Source organism: Ischnura elegans, chromosome X (genome assembly GCF_921293095.1).
Source record: "Ischnura elegans chromosome X, ioIscEleg1.1, whole genome shotgun sequence".
NCBI classification, from domain to species: Eukaryota; Metazoa; Arthropoda; class Insecta; order Odonata; family Coenagrionidae; genus Ischnura; species Ischnura elegans.
The window spans coordinates 52,274,616-52,296,731 of NC_060259.1; the positions used below are offsets into that span (position 1 = coordinate 52,274,616).

The following is a 22,116-nucleotide window of genomic DNA, read 5'->3' on the forward strand; positions in this document are numbered from 1 at the left end:
TACACAAAACACCATGTCCTGGATAGGGGTAACTTACCTAGGCTGGACTCGAACCCGTCACCTCCTGTTTGGCAGGCGAGGACTTTACCTCGCCGCCACCGAAAATTTTTTTTACTGTTTAACCAGTTTTACACAGGAGAGATGGAATTGGTAATAACTAATGTTACAGATTATCACTTTCAAATGAAGTCTTTATCATTATTTTTGCAATATTTACTGGAAACCGAATAAAAATCGAATATGGAAACAAATTCCCATACCCGGTCGAAACCAATGGATAGCAATCGATGATGATTGAATTTAGGTCCGTAAATGGGTCCGTAAATTGAAGACAAACACTATTGAATAAATAATCCCGAACTCGTTGCTCATACTACACTGAATAATATCATAGAACCGTTTTCATAACTAACTGTAATCATAAAATGATGATAATAATAATAAATACCACTTTCATCTTGAAAGGAACTCGTATTTTTGGCCTTAACACAGCCTAATCCTCGGAAAAGAATCGCACACACGCAAAAAAGTAAGTAATGAGTTCTCCCACAATGACAAAGTGGTGGAATTGTATTAAAAAACAGTGCCTATCCTTTTACAGTTACATGATCAATTTACAATGAACTATTAAATGGGGAAACCCAGTGCAATGATAGGGGTGGTGAACTACCACATCGAGAGGAAACTGGAGACGCGTAAACATTTCATTTCTTTTAATTTTTGCGCTGACCACTTCATTACTATCATCATCTTTCTTCATATAACGACGCAATTATAATTCAATATTAAAAAAAAGTCTTTTATGTGCCAACGTATAAAATTATGTTGGCCGTAGGCTCCATCTAGAGCAACGAAACTTAGCAATCGCTATTCATCTGTTTGAATTCTTCGCATTTTTTTCTTTTCTTTGCGCATGCATGTTGTACTAGTGTTAAGGTTCCAATAAATACTGTTTAATGCGTATTTAAATAGCAACCGTAAAAATTCGCTCAAAATATCCTTATTGGAAACTTTGATTGGCATTCATAGATCCAAAAAGACCAGCCGCCTCTCGGTTTGGTCCTCTTTCTTAACTACGAGGATATTAATTACGCGTGCAAACCGCAGAGCGGCTACCCTCTCTCCCGCAAGCAAACCGGCTTCTCTCCTTTCCCAAGCCCATTTCTTTAGTCTCTAATCGGAAGCATCAAAGGAATACTGCCATCACAACATTAAACGCCTCATTTCTATGAATACCATGCCACATTTTCTTCCCATCAGTATTTTGGAATTCAATTTCCCTATGGGTGCAGTATCCATTGTCTTCAATAGTCATTGACATCTACCACAGGACCTATTGCAATTGTTAAACATCCTCTTTTATTCGATAGCGGCTGGAAACACAATCTGCTGACCCATACACTGCTTGACATTCTTTACAATGCTGGATACGCTTTACTCATAACTGTCTTCATGGAATCCCATCCTCTTCATTACAATAGGAACGAAACCCTAGGGCGGGTTCGCGGGGATACACTCCTAGGGCAGGGACTATAAGCGCGAGCTTTTCTCCTCTGCACCCAGAAGGGGAAGGACGGGAAGGAACAAGGAAGGAGGCGCCGCCGCGATGAGAGCCCGACGACGCCTCCTGGGTGTGGATAGGGAAGGAAGGGAAGGGACGAGGAGTCCCGCACCGTCACAAGGCGGGCGGGCCCTACTATTAGCGAAACCAAGCTTACGCAATTAATATGCTACCAATTTTAGTAGATTTTCCTATGAGGAAGAAAAATCTATCGATCAAATCGGTAGATCCTCTTCATTACAGTCATGCAATTAATTTTGCATTCTGCTCAGTAGCATAAGAAGTGTAATTGAAAAGTTCTTCAACCTCTCATATTCTCCATTCATGGCCATGTTGATACAAATACTGGACATCGTTATTCCATATTCTCCCTTGAAAATAGTATCATCCTAACATGAAACCAGAAAGGACCAAAATTCCATTTTAGTTGACCCTAATGGGTTTTACCTGACAGTTTCTGAGGCTGTATTGTCATGAAATTTGTAATGATTTGGTCACGGTTTTTAATTGAGTTCTCATTCATTAGATGCTTCAAAATGAAGCTATTTCGTCTCAGAGTCAAAATTATTCAAACAATATAAGCAGCAACTCAATAATACGATCCTATTAGGGCACAGCATACCTAAGTGTCTAAATTCGTGAGCAAATTTTTGGGGCATTAGCAAAGTCTTAAATTTCTCTATTTAAAAAATTTTTCCATAAGGTATCCGTGCATGCTGAATATTTTCTTACGGAAACTATCAGATACCTCCATTGATAGTTTCCAACACCATAAAATTAAGTCTGTCATATTGGAAACCTGTCGCAGAAAACTAACCGTAGTTGTGCTCTTATCATAATACTTTAGATTTATCATTTTTCAAAACTCTCTAAAAATTCATAGTAAACGCATTGATGATTTTTTTCGCGTAAAATTTTTACTCCATATTGGTATGATTCCGGGTTGAAGCGAGCATTCCGAAAAATGAGGTATAAATTGCGCCCACTTAGTAAATTTGAACCCAATAGAGTAAATAGAAACCATAAATTTTTAAAATAAAAATAAATCAGAGTCAGCCTCTCAGGTAATCCACTGCAGATATGGCATCTTAAGTCAAGCTTTTGTCACGGAAAGTTTTAGGTGTTCACTAGTTTTTTCCATACTCATGCGATGCTAAGATCTCCGCATAGGTTTTTAGCCGATTTCGAGTAGAAATTTCTTAAATTAATTTTTCAAAAGAATTGTCCTAGGAAGAGGAAACATGAAAGGGTAAAAAGTAGAAGAACAGAAGAATGACTCGATAGCCATTGTGGGCAGGGAATTCGTGTCGCTCTGCGCGAAGAGGCAAGTACCTAACGGCCAGGGAGAGTCGTCAGATCACATGTAACCGCGAATAGAACTAATTTACCACCATTAACCAATGGAAGGGGAAGTAGAGTTTAGTCACGGAGCCTCTTTAGGAATTGAAGCAAATGGAAGAGTGATACTGAACATATCGTAACAATGCGAAGGGGAAAATGTGGAACTAAAGGAAATTCAGTACATGCGAGCACCAAAAGACCATCTGATTTAGCAAGGAAAAATAGAGGGGAAAGGATGCAAAGTAGAGACCTTCCACGGTATAGCAAACATCTATCTTAGGAGAACCCAATTCTCAGGGCAGTAAGAGACGCTCGACTCTACTATGTGTCGACTGTGTGAGACATTAGCTCCTATACAGGATATCAGTAAATAATATAGCAATATGGGCAAGAAGGCTTCCAGAATTTCCTGTCAAACATGATACAGTCGTTTAACATACCTGAACATGCAAATTATGAAAAATATTGCTATTCTGAAAGAGATTAAGGAAATGGGAGGCTGGCAGAAGGATGACTGAAGCACTTGAATCATTGGGAAGATAAAGCGGTATCTCTTCCCGATGGGTAACGGGAAGAAGGCTACCCAGCTGCTGCAAAGGGTGCACTGCGATGTTATGGGGCCCATCTCTCCTCAATCACTCAGGGGATGTAAGTTTGCTGTCACTTGCGGATACCCTAATTACATCACAACGGTTCCTATCAAACACAATGGTGACGTAATTCAAGAACTCAATAAGTACCAGGCAAGAGTGGAACTATAGAAGAGAAAACAGATCAAGGAGTTCCAAAGTTACCAAGGTGGAGAGTATCAATTAGACTATACGTATCCAGCAGGGGTGTAATTAACCTCAAGTCAGTCCCTAGGATACCCCATCAGAATGGTATCTCGGAACGATTTAATCGATCATTACAAAATATTTCCCGATGCATGCTAGTGGAATCTGGAGTACCGACATCATTCTGGGTAGAGGCAGTTGCAGTAGCTCGCTACATCATTAACAGATACCCGTCATATCCATTGGAGTGCAAGACCACATTGGAAGTATGGTAGGGGCGAGATTTTAAGAGGCAGGATTTCGAGCATTTGCGTACCTATGGATGCGAGGCATGGGCAAAGACAGCAGAAGACCTGAGGGATGAAAAATTTGGAGAGTGAGGATTTATATCATGATAGGTTATGAAGGTAGAGCTAAAGTATATCTACCGTCTCTGGGAAACTTAATCAAAGGCAGAAGCAAACACACAAGTATAAAGTATATCGTAGATAATAAAAATAGGTGAGAATTCCTTCCAGTTTGTAAGCTCAAATGATAATGTCGCTGGTATGCTTGCAAAACCACTCTCGGGAACAAAGACAAAGGAATTTTGTAATATGTCAAACCTTAAGGATTGCTAAGAGATTTCTATTTCAAATTATTATTTTGTACCAAAGATGCATTTTGATATGTTCTATATTTTTTCTTTCCTTTCAAGGATTCACAAATACCTTGCTGTGTTTACGAAGTTGTGTATATAAGAAGGATTAATTCAAGTTTTTATGTTATGATGGTATGAGGCAGAGGAGAATCATAATATCCTGATCTCATTTTACATATATGTCCAAATGGTGAGGAGAATCCCGAGGGGAGGTGTTGGCGTATAATGCATTAACAAAATGAGTTTTGTGTTGTATACAAATAATGTGCAGCCAGCACCTGGGTGGAGTTCGGAAAGGTGCTGCGTTATTTTTGTGTCTGCCCTGTGTACATTATGAACCGCCAGTGAATTAATTCTTTTGCGTGAGCTAACATCCCCTTCATAGTTTTTCGGAGATCCAATGTTTACTACACTTTAGAGTCGTTGCCGCTATTTTCAATTTAAATCCTTCTGTCATCAAGATAACGCAGGGAGACCGCCAAATTGGAGGACTCATCAGTCTAAGAGCAACATTTTTAGCGAACCTGAAAGCTGAGGTTGAAATGCGGGGCAGGGATGACTTGACGATGAATTTCTTGATACATTAAGTTAAGGATAGTGACTTTATATGAATTAGTTTTCGAAAAATTAAACGCGGTAAAAAGTGTTTGATATTTGCGTGGTTATTCTTACTTGGAATGTGGACACAAAACCGCAATCCGGAGTCACATTAATTTACGCTCGCACATAAGCGTAAAATAAATAATATTTAATGAAAATTTCAAGTGATTTAGATACAGTGCGGCTTATGCATTATTTGCTCCGAATCTAAGTTCCGAACATGTAATATACATAGGAGAGTGTCCACGTATATACCTGTTATCGTCTGCTGCTAAATTTTTCTAACTCTCTCAATCATTTTCACCATAGAAACAGTTTATGGTGTGAAAATATATTAGGTGTTTCAGATGGAATCTGCAATACTTCAGGAGGTGGTAGGGGACACAATTCCAAACTTTTTTTGTCGAATAAACACGGGGTCATAACTCTTTAGTCACTGAGCAACGACATATTTTTTGATGCACTTTAAATTTACTACGGAAACGGTTTTTCTTGAGTATTCAGCCTTTACGACATTTTATTCAATACTATGGAGTTTTTAGGATATTAAATAATTAAGGTTGGACAAAAGAGGGAAATTATTTTAAACACAATTAAGGAAAATGTGCGATTCTAACTGTCTGAAAAAGTTGAGTTTAATTAAACGAATTTAAGGAAACTACTATCTACAAAACGATTGCGCAGTTTCCCCCATTTTGAGGTCAATTGTTTCAGACAATTATAATAGCACATTTTCGTCCAACGTTAATAATTATATGTCCTTAAAATTTCAGAGAATTAAATAAAATGTCGTAAATGCTGGATACTCAAGAAAAACCATTTTCATGGTAACTGCAAAGTGCAACCAATAAAATGTTGTGTGTTTGCGTTGCCACAGTTCAGTAGTCTAGGTGTTGCGGTAAATATTTACTAAACACACACATGTATCCGTCCGCTCATTGCGAAACAAGAAATAATTCCAGGAGATCGATTTTAGGGCAACAAGTAAAAGGCTATCAACTAATCAATTAAGAATTAATATGGCGTGTTTTTGCGATTGACCGTAGGATACTTTAGGATAGGATAGGTATTTTTCCTTGCATGGAGGAAGAGGCAGCCATTTCAAAGGCTACGGAAAACCTTGCCAAGTAAATCTTCTGAGTAATGATACTGGACATATGCCGTTCATAGGGAATGTGCACGGTGCAATTTGCAACAATGAGATTATTTTGGATGCATCGAATCATTTGGAGAAATTTGGAAACTAAAATGATGAAATAGTCACAATTTAAAACAGAATTAATCATTTACAGGGATATATATTATTTTTTAAGGCTAGCTGTAAGTGAAAAAATCAGGTCCCTGGTTGGACACGCTATCAACACTGTATTCTTGTGAAAGTTTATGACAATAGAAACGGTGCACATTCAGTTATGCAGAGGAATGCGACACCATCATATGGGGGCTGGAAAGCCCTGGTGTATGGACATACACAAACCCATAAGTAGGTATATATCCGGGGGGGGGGGGGGAGCGTTCCTCGGGGACGCTCCATGTCATATATTTCATTCAATATGGAATAAATTTTTCACCTCAACCTCAGGATCACAATCATTCAGGTCCTTTTTAGGATCGCAATAATAATCCATTCGCACAAAGCGCGGCAAAAATGTTTTCTCTTTTATTGAGAGATGTATAATACTACGGCACAATAAAGTGCGCACATATGTTTCTACTATTTTTATTTAGTGAAATACACCTATTTGAAATGATTCCCTTCATATGGGCGCCGGCGTATCCTGAAGGAAATAAATCGAGGTAAAATGGGTGCGCGCACACGGGTTTTCGCAGGCGACGACGAAACAAGCATTCACACACGCAAGGCACAGAAGGTAAAAGATAGAACTGGCGACGAAGTCTTCGTGGGGATCCCCCTCCCCCGCCCGCCAGTAGTACGCCGGATGCCCCGGGAGGTGCGCTGGCGTCGCGCCCGCTTTGAACGCGCTCTCCGCGCGCCGTCCGCCAGTTCTCACCTCCGGCCTTCGCGGGAGACAACGCTCGCTTATCCCAGGAGGCAGGAGCACGCGCACCCTCGTCACACCCGTCCGCCACGCGAGGGGAGCCCGCCGCCCCATGATGCAACACTCCCTGCAACTGCTCGTCCTCGTCCTCGTGCTCACAGGTGAGCCACACTCAGAGGGACCTGCCGAAAAGCTTTTGACACGGTTGGGTGTCTGGGAAGGCCTACTCCCGAGCGCGGCCTTTTCTCGACGAAGCGACGCGACGTGAAGTGTCCTTGGCGGAGTGGAGGGATCGTACGACTGTGGTCCAACCAATTGTGTGCCGAGCGGCGGATGTCGTCGGCGGGCGAGCCGGCTGTCGGAGCCGGGGGCGCTCGACGGGGCGTCGTGCGGCGTATTTGGCGCCATCCCTCGCTTTGAAATACTTCGTAATATCCCGTGTGCTCCAGATCGGGAGACCTATTGCGTAGATATGTTCAGCAATTGAACGCGAGATGTTGTGGAGCATACGGATACCCAGTGAAGGGCATGGCACGTTAACGCCAACTTTTTATTCTAGTACAATTGAGGCACCGCGTGACTTCAAAACTATTTATTGTGGAATGAACAAGTGGATATTAACGAGTTGAATTATTTTCTGGTTATATCTCACATGCGTTTAGACTTCCCTATATCGTGACTCAGCCGTGGTAAAAAGTTTTATGGGTGATGGCTATAGATTTTGATGGCTCTAGAATTATCAGTGTGCGTCGTTAACCGATATTGAGGAGTGAAATTTTTTTCTGGAGTAGGCACGTTGCGTAATATATCGCCGCATTGAGGGAAAAGATGCATGTTTTTTTGATACATATTCGGTCGCTCGTTACGAACACCATAGGAATTGTTGATACTCCTATTGAAAATGTCAAGTTCATAATTTGTTTGCATTAGGAATTATTCAATAAACTTTTGCAACGCTATTTTTATTCCTGTCTGCTGTGATATTTATGTATGTACCGCGGAAGCCTCCCTAATAATTTGATGTAACGCTGAATTTATATGAGCTGTCATTGCACGGGTGTCTTAGATGGGCGCTCGAAAAAACTTGAGAAAACATTTTAGCCCACTGTCATACAATATTCTGGCTCAAATCTCCACGCATTTGAATTCACGCGGAGTGTATTACTTCGCACTCTTTATTTTAGCAGCTATGAGGTGAAAGTTGTCCGTAAAATGCGTGGATGCGAGCCGGAGAAACTGTCAGCGACGGCCGAGGTCGCCGCCGGGACCAGTTGGGCGGGAGCTCAGGTAGAACGCGGGAAGCCATGGCGGATGACGCGAAACTTTCCCTTGCCATCGCCAAAAAATCATATGCGGCCAATCGCACTTAAATACGTCGGCGACCATTGTATGAGATGATGGTTTCAGGCAGCACTACTTAAAACAATGGGTCGCCCACAAAAATAACACATAGCATTCGGCGTTAACCGTTTTGCACTAGTCAATTTGCATTATTTTCAATCGAATTGTAGGATGGAAATTTAAACAATTGCGCTGATAAATCAATTCCGTATTTTATTATTTTGTTCAATTTTTAAAAACGCTTATTTTTCTTACGATTATTGTAGTGATGGATCCAAATACTAGTTGGTGGAAGTCGCGCTTTTAGGAAAACTTTAATAAACTTTCATTTAACTTAAAAATGTTCACCCTTTTACAACAACTTAAGTTCTAGCCGGAAGTTGATTACGGTAAATGAATGTACAATTGGGTCTTGCAGTGAAACAAGTCTCCAGTTTGATACGTTATCAAAATTTAGACTCAGTCAGTAGATCAAAAGGGGCCCGCCCCCTCTCTTCCACTGCCCCCTCCCCCTTCATCGCGATGAGAAAAGAAACATTTATCCAAGTAGCCTGAATGAGTTAAACGAATCATGCGCGAGGGCATGGCTATGCATGCAGTGATACTCCGCCATTATTCGTATGTATTCAATAACATGAAGCAGCTTGTCCTGACTGACTGATTCCGACTCTCATCAACGCTCAGCCGAAACTAATTAAGATACAGCCATGAAATCTTTAGGATATATTCAATGGGTAGTGTATAGACGCAATGAGAGAGGATATTGTTGAGTAACAGTTTGCGGGATAGTTCTCACCCCATTAGTGCTAACTCTTTTAGCCCATAATAAAAGCATTGAGTTTTGTTCAAACCGTTTTTATTTTGCTCATCTATATTATTACCATTCGAAGTGAAGGATTTAAACTTGAACCATTGCTAGTAAAAAGTGATTCCGTATTTTTTATTTTGTTCAATTTTGCAGAACGCTTACTTTTCTTATGATTGCAGTATTGATAGCTCCAACGTCATCAATTTTTCTCCCATTTCAAAAATTGAAATGTATATTGGTGATCGAGCGTAAACATTCATTCTAGGACATACGGAAGCGATTTAAACTATATTTCATTATATTTATGCCGACAGTATTTAAAATTCAGGTGTAATATATACTTTTAAGTTAGTAAGCACTTCGTTTACTTCTACCTCAACTTCTTTTCGTCAGTTTTTTCTGAGTTCAGGTCATATTATATAAGTCAGTTGATAATTGCTTCATTCATTTATATCCTTCAGTGGACATCAGCGCTCTAGCTATGAACGAGCCTGACTTCAGATGCGTTTCAACAAATTTTTTATTGATATTTACCGCTAACGTATTTTAAGTGAATTTTGAATTAATATTTCGATTGTTGTTTAAAGACCTTTCTCGTAATAATTCTCACCCCAACCACTCCCCCTTAATGGACCTGGGATTCCCAAAATCCATGATACGGGGCACGTACAGTAACGCAAGATACGGAGAGAGAAGGCAAATAATAAGCATGAGAAATAAAGGCAGGATTTTTTTAGAAGAAGATTGTATGAATGAACATTATGTAGATATGTAATCATCATCACTGGTCAACAATCCTAGGAATGGTTTGACGCAGCTCTCCACTCAGTTCTCCTATCAGCTAATCTTTTCACACCTATGTATTTCTTCTCTTTCGCATCCTTCTTTACTTGTTCCAAATATTTTGTTCAAGGTCTTCCATTTCCGTTCTTGCCTTCCACTTGTCCCTCGACGATTGTCTTCATCAGGCCATCATGTCTCAATATGTGGCCTATAAGGTTGTTCCGTGAGATTAGATGAGTTTGTTGAGTTATAAGATATGTAATGCAGGCATAAAATGGATGGTGGTTAACTTCTCCCTTTAACTGACCCTATTAATGTGGAAAACCACCTCTTAAATAAATGTAGAATGGGTGCCATTTGCTTGTTTTTTCCAGAAAGTTTCATTGAGCGCCCTATTTTTGAATGAGAGAACCAAATTCATAATGATCTACCCCCCAAGATTTTATCTAGAATTGTAGCTGTTCGCACGGCCGGGGTGTTGATTGTTAGTTTTTAGTGGAATGCGCCGTCACCGTGTGGGAATCCCTGGCCCCAGTTCGCAGCCGACGCCGCGAAGGAGTTCACTCGTGGAACAGTGGCCTCGGTGGAGGGCTCAACCGACCGTGTCCCGGGCACTCCCTCGCCAAAACACCGGCCGACCCATTGGCCCCGAAAACCGGTCGCACGCACTCCCGCAGTCGTCGTGGCACCGCCTCCAGCAAGCCCCAATCCGCGCTTTGTTCAGCCGCGAGGGATGAATGTCATGTGTCCCGCTTAAATACTGTAACACCTATTACCTAATGCACAAAAACTGAAGTACGTATGAATAAGTAAGGCACTAATAAGGCGTGAGATATGATTTTTTCACTTAAACACGTGATCTAACTCAAAATATCTTAGTGTCAGGGGAGTGATAGGTGTTCTTTGAATCGGGAAATAACGACGTCTTAATCGGAGGCCTAAAAAGGCTACAAACTAACAGCATCGGAATAAGTTTAAAATTTTGAAATAGATATAAAAATTGGATCGGGTTTAAAATTGGAGTTTAGTTTTAAAGTTTGCATTGCTACTGCATAACACATTAAAATTTGACTAATTTTATCGTATATTTTGTGTTCATTGCTTAATTTTTAATGCGGATGATGGCAACGCTGGTAGTTTTTTGTCAACCCTTGGTGAAGGATAGCAATTCCTGCTTCACCGATTAAGGTACAGTTTAATAGGTATTCATTTATATGGTAAAATGGCCTTCTAGTAATTTAACACTTCTGAATGTAGACATCTTACGTTAAAAGGCACAAGCTTCTAACCATAGATAAATTGTATTCGCAAACCAAAAGAACACATTTAGAGAAAAATATCCATGCAAATCAGAGTCATGAAATCATCATCCTTAATAAGTCGATATATCTTCCGGATTTATATCACTACAGGTGGAACATCGTTTTCATGAATGTATTTCACATTATTGCGATTTTATGGTGAAAACTTTGAACAACAACGATTGCAAGAAAATTAGGTAAAACTCCAAAATTTTCAAAAACAGTCATAAATTTAAAAAACGTTCGAATATTCGAAGGAAAAAGTAATGGCACTTTGACGTTCACCATGAAATTTTAAGGCCTGGTTACACGATACATTAACACGCACAAGTTTATGTCTAAATGTATTAACGCATGAATGAACACGAAAATCCACCATGTAATCACCCAATTTGTGCGAACGCATTAACTGATAAAAGAACCTGTTCTAATTCCATGCATTTGTACATGTTCTTTTCCGGTCCACAAAAAACATTCATGCATCACGATTTCATACATTAACCTGTACGTGTTAATGCACCGTGTATCCAGGCCTTTACACACTAAACGCTATCAAATAAACAAAAATTTTGATTCGTAACAGAATTTGTTATTATCTTCAATCTTGAATTGGGCCGTGATCCCTAAGGCGTTCCGACACTAACAATTGAGAACCGCTGCCCTAGATTGATTTGTCTCTATTTGGAAGAAATACGCCATGAATTAGGGGAAGGGGGGGACAGAAGAAGGGCTGATCAGGAGGGTGTGAGGGTCTTTCCGCCGGGATGAGCCCTTGTGAGAAGGGTAGTCGGGAAAGGGACCCAGGTAGACGAATGGCCGGGACGGAGGGTGAGGGGAGGGAGCGTTATGTGTTGCCGTGTCTTGAGGTGCCAGGGCCTAGAGGAGCGGAATACGTCGAAACCCCACCTCGCACACTTCTTCAACTCCCGCCCCCGAGCCGACTCCTCATTTCGAAAGAAAGAAATCGCCTTCGAGGAAACTATTTGTACTATTGGTGCGTGAAGCACGCACTTAAACTCGTGGAGCGCGCCGGCACGAGACTAACTCGGGTGCAAGTTAATGTGGGGCGTAGGGGGGTGGGAGAGATACGTGTTCTTTGGAATGCTGGCGCCTCAATCGAAAATCGCGGGGCCTAACTCTGCCACTGGGGTAATCCCTTGCCAAGGCTCATCCGATGAATCGAGGAGAAAAAGGAGGTTGCATTATTTATTTTCCTGTTATTATTATTTTTTTAATAATGTTTACACTCTCATTTTGCTGGTTTTGTGCGATTTACGGTTTACACCGAGCACTCTCATCTTTTTATTCGGTAGAAAAAGGTTGTTTGTCTTGAGAATGTCTAACTAGCAGTCGAAACTAGTTGACAGCTCCATAAAGTTTGTGGAACTATACTGGGCTTTTTTGCTCTACCATAAATATCTCCTTGTTCCACCAAGCCACGCCAAAATCAGTTGATTTCATTTTAATTCTGAAAAAAATCCCACAATTCAACATGTATTTTAAATTGCTGCTTTTTATACGGTAAGGAACAAGTTTTTCGGTAGTCTGATATCTTTGATACCTTAATGCATTGAGTGAGGCACTACACCTGTGGCAGATATAAAAACTGGTATGATGTGTTTTTATATAACTATTATTATTACCCTCCCAGTATGGGAATTTATAGCTTCCGATTATCAAATCCAAAAATGTAGTTCGGGCGCTACAAATTACTCAATTTTCCACCATTTTTATTATTTTAAAAGCACCAATTTTGCCTTCTTTTGCAAGTAATTTAAAGTCAGTAGCACTTTTTATTATACTTACTATTAATTGAGTCGATTAGGTTATCCCTGTACCTCAAAGGCTAGATTTTCTTTTATTGAATCATTAGGCATTGGTATTTATTTTTCTGTTTTGGCGTTCCCGCTCCGGCCTTAACACTGGAAGTTGTCACTCACTCCTTATACGGTATTGCGTCTTTTTCTCCGACGAAAAATGGCCTCTTAAATTTGAAGAGCCTTTCGGTTGCCAATGAAAAAACTCATTTTCCTCTCCCTGTGAAATGACGCCACTCAAACTGAGGATACGACGAAATACTTCACATACCTCGTAATAACCGAAGTTTGTTTGGCAATAACTTCTTTTCTTTTACCAACCAAAGCCTAACCTGCACATTCTTGTTACACGAAAATCCACTATTAAATTAAAATTACGGCAAGGAAGTTGACTGAAGACGTTCTTTAGAAAATTTTGTATTATTTTTTAGCTTTATGCATTACATGGTTGCCAGTACTTCGAGTTCAAAGAGAGAGCGAGATGAAATGTTATGAGCATTGTTATCGCAATATTTATAGGAACGAAATTATATTGAAAGAAAAATAAATCGATATCCAATTTGAAGACCTATAAACTGGAATGGCGATAACTCCGTAATCCTATTCACGCCGCGTGTCCTATACGCGTCCTGGTTGATTCGTCTTGCACGCACGCATACTCGAGTCATTCCGCTTCGCGTAATGCGTAAAGAATTACCAAACTAAGCGCGCTATTCTGACGCATAGTTAGTTGCAGAAATATTATTTGTGCATGAGCGGAAAATGGAAAATAAATGAAAAACAGAAATTGAGAAAGGAAAAATTATAATCAGGTGAATCATAGTAAGAGCATTAATAATTTAATTTTCAGGAATATCAAAACATCTGCGAGATTTTACGTTTCTGTTTGAATTGCTGGAATGTTGAATAGCAGATTCAATGCTGAACAGTTTAACTGGAACAGTTGGAATGCTGAATATTTTCCTTATTTTCGAAAACACAGTTTATTATTCAAAGCACACTTTCCTCGGGCTACGTTGAGAATCAGTGAACTTTCAAGGATAGAAAACGCCTGAGTCTGAATTAGAGCTCCTCACTGGAAAATGTTTCATACATTCTATTAAATCATTTCATGTAATAATACATGCTTAGACGCTATAAACACCTTGAAGGGGAATCTTTGTTCACAAGGAAATCTGCACATTCCAGCCGTGAGCAGTTACACCAAGTCCTAGATCTCGTAAAGTCACTTATTTCACCATAATTTTACCGCTTCCTTGGTTCTAAGACACCAAAGTAACATGAAAACACTGCCGACCCGCGGGAGTTTCCCTTTGGACAATGAATGAATTGGAATCCAGTCCTTTCCCACGTCGGGTATTTCCCCGTCGCCTGATAACTCGCCAGAGGACGTGGGAGCAATGCCTTTCCGTTCGCTTGGCATGAAAGCGTAGAACACTCAAAAGCGAGTTTTAAATTCCCTTTCAAAACTGAATAAGTACAACGAGGATGATTTGCGTCCCTCACAAAATGATTAAGAGTGCATCTCCATTCATCGGCACAAGTTGACGCATGTCGAAGTTTTAATCTGCATTCAATTTGTGTCGCTATGGGACCAGGCGCTAGTCCACACGGACAGATACACGAGGAATGGAGCGTATACATGAGTTACAACTATTCGACACATGCTTGAATGGGAAGGATCTAAGGAGCCATGTGTTTATTTATTCATTTAGCGAAGCGTTTTTTCTCAGCCACTATGGATGCTTTCATTCAGGGGGCCTCAGTCCAGAGGCATGGCGGAGGCGGCTGCGAACAATAACAATATAATGGATGCCTCTCACTTTGGGCACTCGGAGCGGTCGAAGAATCGTTTGAAAGGTTAGCGTCACAACGCGTCCATTATGCGGCACCCACGGCCTCCGCGCGCCTCGCCGGACGCCGCGAAAAATTCCGCCAGCCTCCACGGGCCGTGGCCTTGGAACCCAGTCGTAGATTCTCGACCCACCTGCGATTTTCCGCCGCGATGCTAGCGGGGTCATAGCGAGCGACGGCGCGCCATAACTTTGTAAAATCAAGCTGGATTTTTCCCGAGAATAACTAAATCTATTGCAATTTAATATATGTAGCAATAAGTATGTAACTAATTTGATGTAATTAAAAGTTAAGTAAGGTATTGCGGGGAACGATTGCGTATGATATATTATAATGATTAATATACTACATTTTAACGTTAATATATATTCCTTAGTGTTAAGTAAAGTAATTCAACGTGAAGTAAGGCGATATAAACCTGATGTTTCGTAAATTATATAATGTTTACTATGCTACGACTCATTCCACGAGGCAGAAATGGTCCTATTTTCTATGTGACATAATAATTCCTTAATTTAAACTTTCACAACAATTGAAAACCTAATATTAGGTTTGTAGCAAATGCAACAAAACTTGAGGAATTCCCACCGATGTATGATGCTTTTCTGCACAATAATGGTTTTAAGTTCGCTGCTAACCATCGTCCCTTTCGTTCCTTATCAATAACGATTGTGTGCTTAAATTTTGTAATTCGTCTTAAGGAGAGGATGGGTTTGTGTGCTTCATACAATGCAATATTTATTTCTGTGCTGACGTCGAGGAAAAAACTCATTTCCCGTTTTTCAACATGCTTTCAAGCAGTTTTTGACCCAAAAATATCAGGTAATAGCTGCAAAGATGCATCCTTGATTTTCGTATGACACAGTGTGAATTGTTAGAAAACCAAATTCAACAGTTAATTTTTGAGCGTTACTATTTGTGCAAACGTAATAAGCCCTTTGTAAAAGTATTTTTCTTGAAGTAGTGAGCTAAAAAAGACTGAGGCTATTTGGTGCGTATGTAATGCATTCATTAAGGTTCAAGATATTTTATTTCTTTATGACTCTGCGGTGAACCGGAAAAAAATACCTCACAAAAAGTCCTTTTTGGACCGGTTTTACTACAAATTAATAATATTTGGGATAGTTTGTACTCTTTTGAGAGAAGCAGAACATTATGACTGCCGTTTATCATCCTCATCACAAAGTCGTTTGAATGCATGAAAATAATAAAATACAAAGCATGTATAATTCATCTTTAAATTATAAATATTAATGCGTGTATACTCATATAAGTTGGTAAATATCTGTACTGCCAAGTTTCATTAGTTGAGTAAGTAACAATGAATATGCGGAATTAGTGAGGGAAGTCCACATGCATAGAATTTAGGCAATTCATTGCGAATCGGTACCGTGTGAGGGATAATCGACTGTTGCATTCATGGGGTACCATGGCAGAGAATAAAGAGGATCACGGTAAACGCAAGTCTAAAGATTGCTGCTGTAAATTCCTTCAATATCCTCTCCCTTCAAATTCAACCCACTCAATTTAGTTCTTATCCCAGCTTCCACGTAGCTGAAAGCTGATGCCGTAAGTGGTCGTGAGAATGTAAGCACAAATGCAATTTGAGGAGTAGTGTTGATTATGTTACGCTCTTGACGCGCTCGTCTTGAAGGCTATGGCGTTTCGTGAGTTCCCGCCGGCGCAGAATATTTCACCTTCCCAGCATTCGTCGCTTCTCGGCCATGCCTTTTTCCTCAGACGTTCCGGAATTCTTCCGAACTCTTCCTCAAGGTTAAGCGAAGGAGATAGTGAATGCAGAGCCTCTTGAGGTTGTTTTTGGAAAACAAACACTGATAACTTTCCCTTCCTTCATAAGTCTCTCAGGATATAAGATACTACGGTTATCCCCTTCGTGCGTTCGTTCAACAGAGTGCTTGCTCAAATAGGCATCGCACCGTGGGGGATAATAAAATCAAGACGATAGGGATTATCGTGAAACGACCCGCAAAATACTTAGTCTAACCGAGAGACAAGGCATATAAAATATAAACGAGCAATACTGAGAAACCCTCCTTCCATACTACCTGTTATCTGTTATCAATGCATTTGAAAGTCATGTTTGAAGGATGTTTACAGGAACTATATAGACACGAGCCCGGTTAACCAATTATTCTAAAAAATTCGCTGAACTAGCAATTCTCTTGGTCTCAATTTATACCCATTCTGAGTATACATACTATACAAGAAGCTGATCGTTCAGTTAGGTTAAAAACGAAATTAAATCAATTGGTATTAACTCCCTGGTGAGTTCTCCGATGAACTTAACCTCACCCGATAGAGATCATAGCCCTTGGAAAAATAATGACTGATAGATATGTAAGATTCTCGAAATAATATCGAAGATTACCGAACTATAAATGGAGACAAAAATTAATAGTTTGAGGAAATTATATCAGAGGGATCAGAACTAAGGTCATGCTTTCATGAATAATGACACTTTCACCACTCTAACTTCCGACGACTTCTAAAATTGCGACATATTTTAATAGGCATTGCGTGCTTGTATTTTTCGATGCTAAGAAAGGATTAAAGTATGAGCTAAGACGTCAGGATGAGTACTGCAGAATTAAAGTGGCCATAGTGGACCGTAATGCTAAAATAATACGCAACTAAAATTGCTTCTTGACGTACGTTTAAAGCATAATTTTTATGAGAGTCTTCATGATGAGAAAAAAGTGTCAGTAACGGAATTTTTTAAATAAAATGTGCAAACTTCCGTCTCAAGTTCACCATTTAAGGGGATTAGTAGTGCGAATTTCCTAATTGGCAATTTTTTATCTCTTTAATTCCGCACTTTTCATAGTGATGGAAAAGGTTAAACTTTTTAGTAGATAGATTGGTTGAGAACAGTTCTTCAAACTAGAGTGTCGTGTTAAAATCCTAGATGAAGCGTTCGGATATCCCTTGTCATAAATTCTTGAAGTGGGAAGGTGGCACAGAAACTGGCCCCATCTAACCAGAATGTGAGAAATTCGTACCTCTGTGGATTTTTCCTGTGTGAGCTCTGCTCTCACCCATTCAGACCAGCTTTGGCGGTTGAATCAGTGTGTGAGTATGAACTGGCACAGTTGCGTAACTATTGGGGGGTGAGGGGGATAGATCCCCCCCCCCCAAAGCCTCAGAGAAATAAAAATAATATTCAAAACTATTGTCAAGTTTTGACTTATGGTAAATTTTAACGTAACCTTTTAATGAAACCCAAATTTGCTAAAAATTATGTTGGAGGTCGCCCTTCCCCATCCCCTCTCATCCTCCCCCCAAGGGATATTCCTAGTTACGCCACTGAACTGGCATAATAGCTATTGATATGTTCGTGGCATTTTATTCTAGGAAAAAGGTAGTAGAACTGTTGAGCTTACATCATAAGTGAAAATATGTTTGTAAAGATTTTCGATAAGTCCATTTCGATTTGATAAGTCCGCGGTGGGCCGTTTCATGGAATGAAATACTTTGCATATTATATTTAATTATCGAGTGAACATGTTTCACTCAAAATGCTCAAGAGCAAAACGTCTCAGAAATATCCATTTTAGCGGCTTTATTGGGAGTTTTTCCGTTGCTAACGAGGCCGTAACGAGCAGGGGGGTCTGGTGGTTCAAACCTCTGCTCTCCCCCAAAATGTTTGGAGACACGATTTTTCGTGAACTTATTTCAGCAGAACCACCCCGGAATGGGAAGAGAGTTTTCAGAGACTGTCCGATCCCTTTTTCCCATCACAACAATCCCGTAGGATGGGACGTTGAGGCGTGCTCCCCCTTGGCGCCTTTCGTGAACCCGTTTACGCCTAGCGGTACCAAATGGTACCAGCTGGTAGTGCAGTGCTAAACGTAACTTTTTTGTCATTTACCGTAATTTAATAGGATTTTTGATAGTTTTAAATTGATAAGAATATTTTTAGTGACATTTTACGAAAATTTTGCTATTTTAAAGCTGTAATTAAGACATTTTCAGCCGTTTGAAATTTGAGAATTATCAAGTAGCCCAAAAAAACGGAATTTTTAGAATAAGCATTTCGATTTTCTTTACTTACGCCTTATGTACTGTTAATAAAAAGGCTTTATTGTTTAATTATTCCTTTATAAATTTTTGCACCAAATGACTCAGAATTTCGTAGACATTTCGATGCATGATTACCACGAAAAGCTCAGAAACCTTTTAATTCAGGCGTTACCGGGTTAAGAGCACGCCGAGTTTCTCTCTATCCTTCATTCCAAATCATTTCCTCGTAGCGCAAACGACCACAGCTTTTGGTCGCCTCCTCCAAATACCATACCATACCTAGTCCAAATTTAACCCTTTACGCAGTAATGACGAGTCTAGTTCGTCATGAACTTTCGACGCCAAACCGCGCAATGACGAGTGTATCTCGTCATCGGATTTTCATAATTTTAGAACTATTTAGAGGAACAATATAATTATTTTGAAGGCTTATAAATGTTAAAACATACATAGTATGCATAAATAATTCACATTTCATGTAACATGATGCATCGGCAGGATTAAAATGATTTTATTCGAGTAGCGATAGCTGTGTTCTTCATGTTTAATTATCACGTTTTATTTCACGGCTCTACGTATATTATAAAGTACAAAATATCATTTCATTACCTACCATAAATACCAGATAAAAATTAGAGAAAAGGAGCACGGTATTCGGAAAATAAATCGAATTGGAAGGGTTTAAGTAATTTTATTGGCTAAAAATTCAACGCCTTACGGGAGGCACATGCGTACTTAAAAAATCAGTCTAATCATCAGATAGGTAAAAAAAAACTGTTTCCCGTAACGCCCCAGAGAATTTTTTTGTGCGAGTTCAAGATGATCTCGTAAGCATCACGTCTCGACGCATTCAGTGAGCACTGTCGGCACGCGATACGAATCCCGGCCGCAGTGGCGATGGCGCGACGGCCGCGGAGGGCAATCAGTCAGTGAGCAGGCCACTGGTCAGCGAGTGCGTCCGATCTGAAGTGAGAGCCCTCAGCCAGCAGCCGGCGCGGCGCGGCCGACCTCTCCGCAATATCTTCCACCTAACCGACGTGCGCCTAACCGCTCTCCAACGGCAGGCCGAGCCCCTGATGCATTTAGCACGCGCCGCCGCCATCAAGAGGACAGCCGTGGAACAGCGATGTGCCTCGTAATTGCAGGTAGACTGGGAATTTACTTTAAACAAGTAACAACTGAAAGGATTCTTAGTTGCGATTTAATGGCATCAACATGTTGTGGAAAAGGATATAGGAAGACTCTCATCCTGATGTTCGGAAAATATTTCCAGCGTCAACAGAACCAGCCAGGGGGGGTGAAAACTGAAAATAAAGTTTTCCTGTATACTTTAAAAATTAACCGTCGCCGGGAAACAGAAATTGGTTTACATGCCATTGTTCTAATTAATGGGAATAGGTTTTATGTTTGATTAAAATTCCTACAATTTTTGACATGCTAAATCGTGAACGATGAAGAAATAAACTTTTTTTTATGAAAAATTGAAAATTATTCTCTTTGTCATTGCATTGACTGCACAAAAATTCCAGAAAAACTCAAGCAGGATAAAATGTGGGCCATGTTCGCTATAGGTTCTACAATTTTTATAAAATGTTGTGTAGAGGTTACAGTTTCCAGCGAATATTTCTTTGCATATTGTTAATATTTAACTTAATGAAATCACTTCGTCTAATTTATTTTCTCTTTTATTTCGACCGTCCTAGGTTTCAGCACATAATGCCATTTTCAAGGTAAAGAAATGGTATTATGTGCTAAAACCTAGGTCGGTCGAAATAAAAAGTGTGGAAATAAGACTAAGTGATTTCATTATGCTAAAAGTTCTTTTTTATCCGGCTTTAATATTTGTTAAATCTGGCACTGTGATTATAACGATTGCTATATATGAAGAAAGATTTAGTGGTTTCCCGGCGAATAGACTTCGTAAAATGTTCTCGGGATCGCCACCAGGTCAGGAACTGCTTAACCACCTACGTTTCGATGTCCGACTCGGCCATATGAAATTTTTATATATGCTTGTATTGGACGTATTCGCTTTTTTAAACAGATTAAGAATTACTTTTACTTACTTGTAAAGGTTCTGATATTAGAGATTATGGAAATATTTTAGTAGCTGACGAATAGTTATTTAAAATTTCACAAATGCAAGGTGTACAATATATATAGGAAATTAAATTCCATTGGAAAAAGCATAATAATTTCCACAAACACTGAGCAGTAATTTACATAAAAAGGCTAAGCCCTTTATTTTAGCCTGCTTTTTTTTTTGAAGTTCGAGAAAGGCCTTCCTGTTACAAGAATCATGTATGGATGGTATCATGACGGGCATATTCAATTAGTAGTGCGAATTTATGTCCGGAAACCTTTCTCTCTAAAATCCCCAAATGCAATTAAATCTACGAAGTCAAAGGGGAGTGTATTAGCCTGTAGTTTAGAGCCATAGGCTTCTAACCCAAGGGTTCCGCAGTCGAATCCCGGGAGAAGCAGAGAATTCTTATGAGGCAGATAATTTTCATTTCTTTACGGCATTATGTACCAAATAACATGATAAACCCTGTTGATTGAGAATAATATGCCCTTTCCTATTCCTTCCCCTCTCTATTCTCTCAGTAGGCGAGCTTAACGTGTCCGAGTGAACAATCGCGGGATTAAACTTCTCCACGTGACTTTATTTTCGATCCTCACCTGACTCTGACGCCACCACCTCTAACGTGCATTAGTTAACCACTCATACCTCACCTCAAGGGCTCTTTGCCAGCGATAATAGTCTGCGTTATTCCTAATAAATATATCACGCCACCGACAAAAATAAATACCAAAATCCAGACAAGCGATTGTCACCAGTTATTTCGGATGTCGCCTATTTGACGCTTTTGTACTTTATGCGCTGGGAAAGTTCAAGTAATATACTTTCTATTGGTGCACAGAAATAGGATTGTTCTCTAGTCCTATAAGGAACGAAAGAAAAGGTATCGTAAAGATGATTTTATGTATGCCACTCAAAAATAGGAAAAAAGCTACGTTTTCAGCTCTATTGAAAGTGCGCGTGTTCTTAATTGTACTGTAACATTTCATAGGCTTTAATTAGTTTGATTTTAAAACTATTATTTCAATTATTAGGACGCAGAAAAAGCCATCGGCTTCAAGTGGCAGAAGTTTTCTTTTTTTCAGTACGGTTCAAAAATGGTATATATTTGAAAATGTTAATTCTCCTTCAGTTACCAATTAATTCCACAATTTTACTTCCTGATATACA

General features: G+C 39.7%; 1 protein-coding gene across 1 annotated transcript in view; it reads left to right on the forward strand.

Moving 5' to 3' along the window:
- Nucleotides 1–6,858: 6,858 nt before the first annotated feature.
- The window catches only part of LOC124170918, a 184,779-nt gene continuing 169,521 nt past the window's right edge, over nucleotides 6,859–22,116 (forward strand). The window contains exon 1 of the mRNA XM_046549972.1: nucleotides 6,859–7,079. Coding sequence (XP_046405928.1) covers nucleotides 7,031–7,079 — 49 coding nt within the window. The 5' untranslated portion in view covers nucleotides 6,859–7,030. The remainder of the gene's footprint in view (nucleotides 7,080–22,116) is intronic.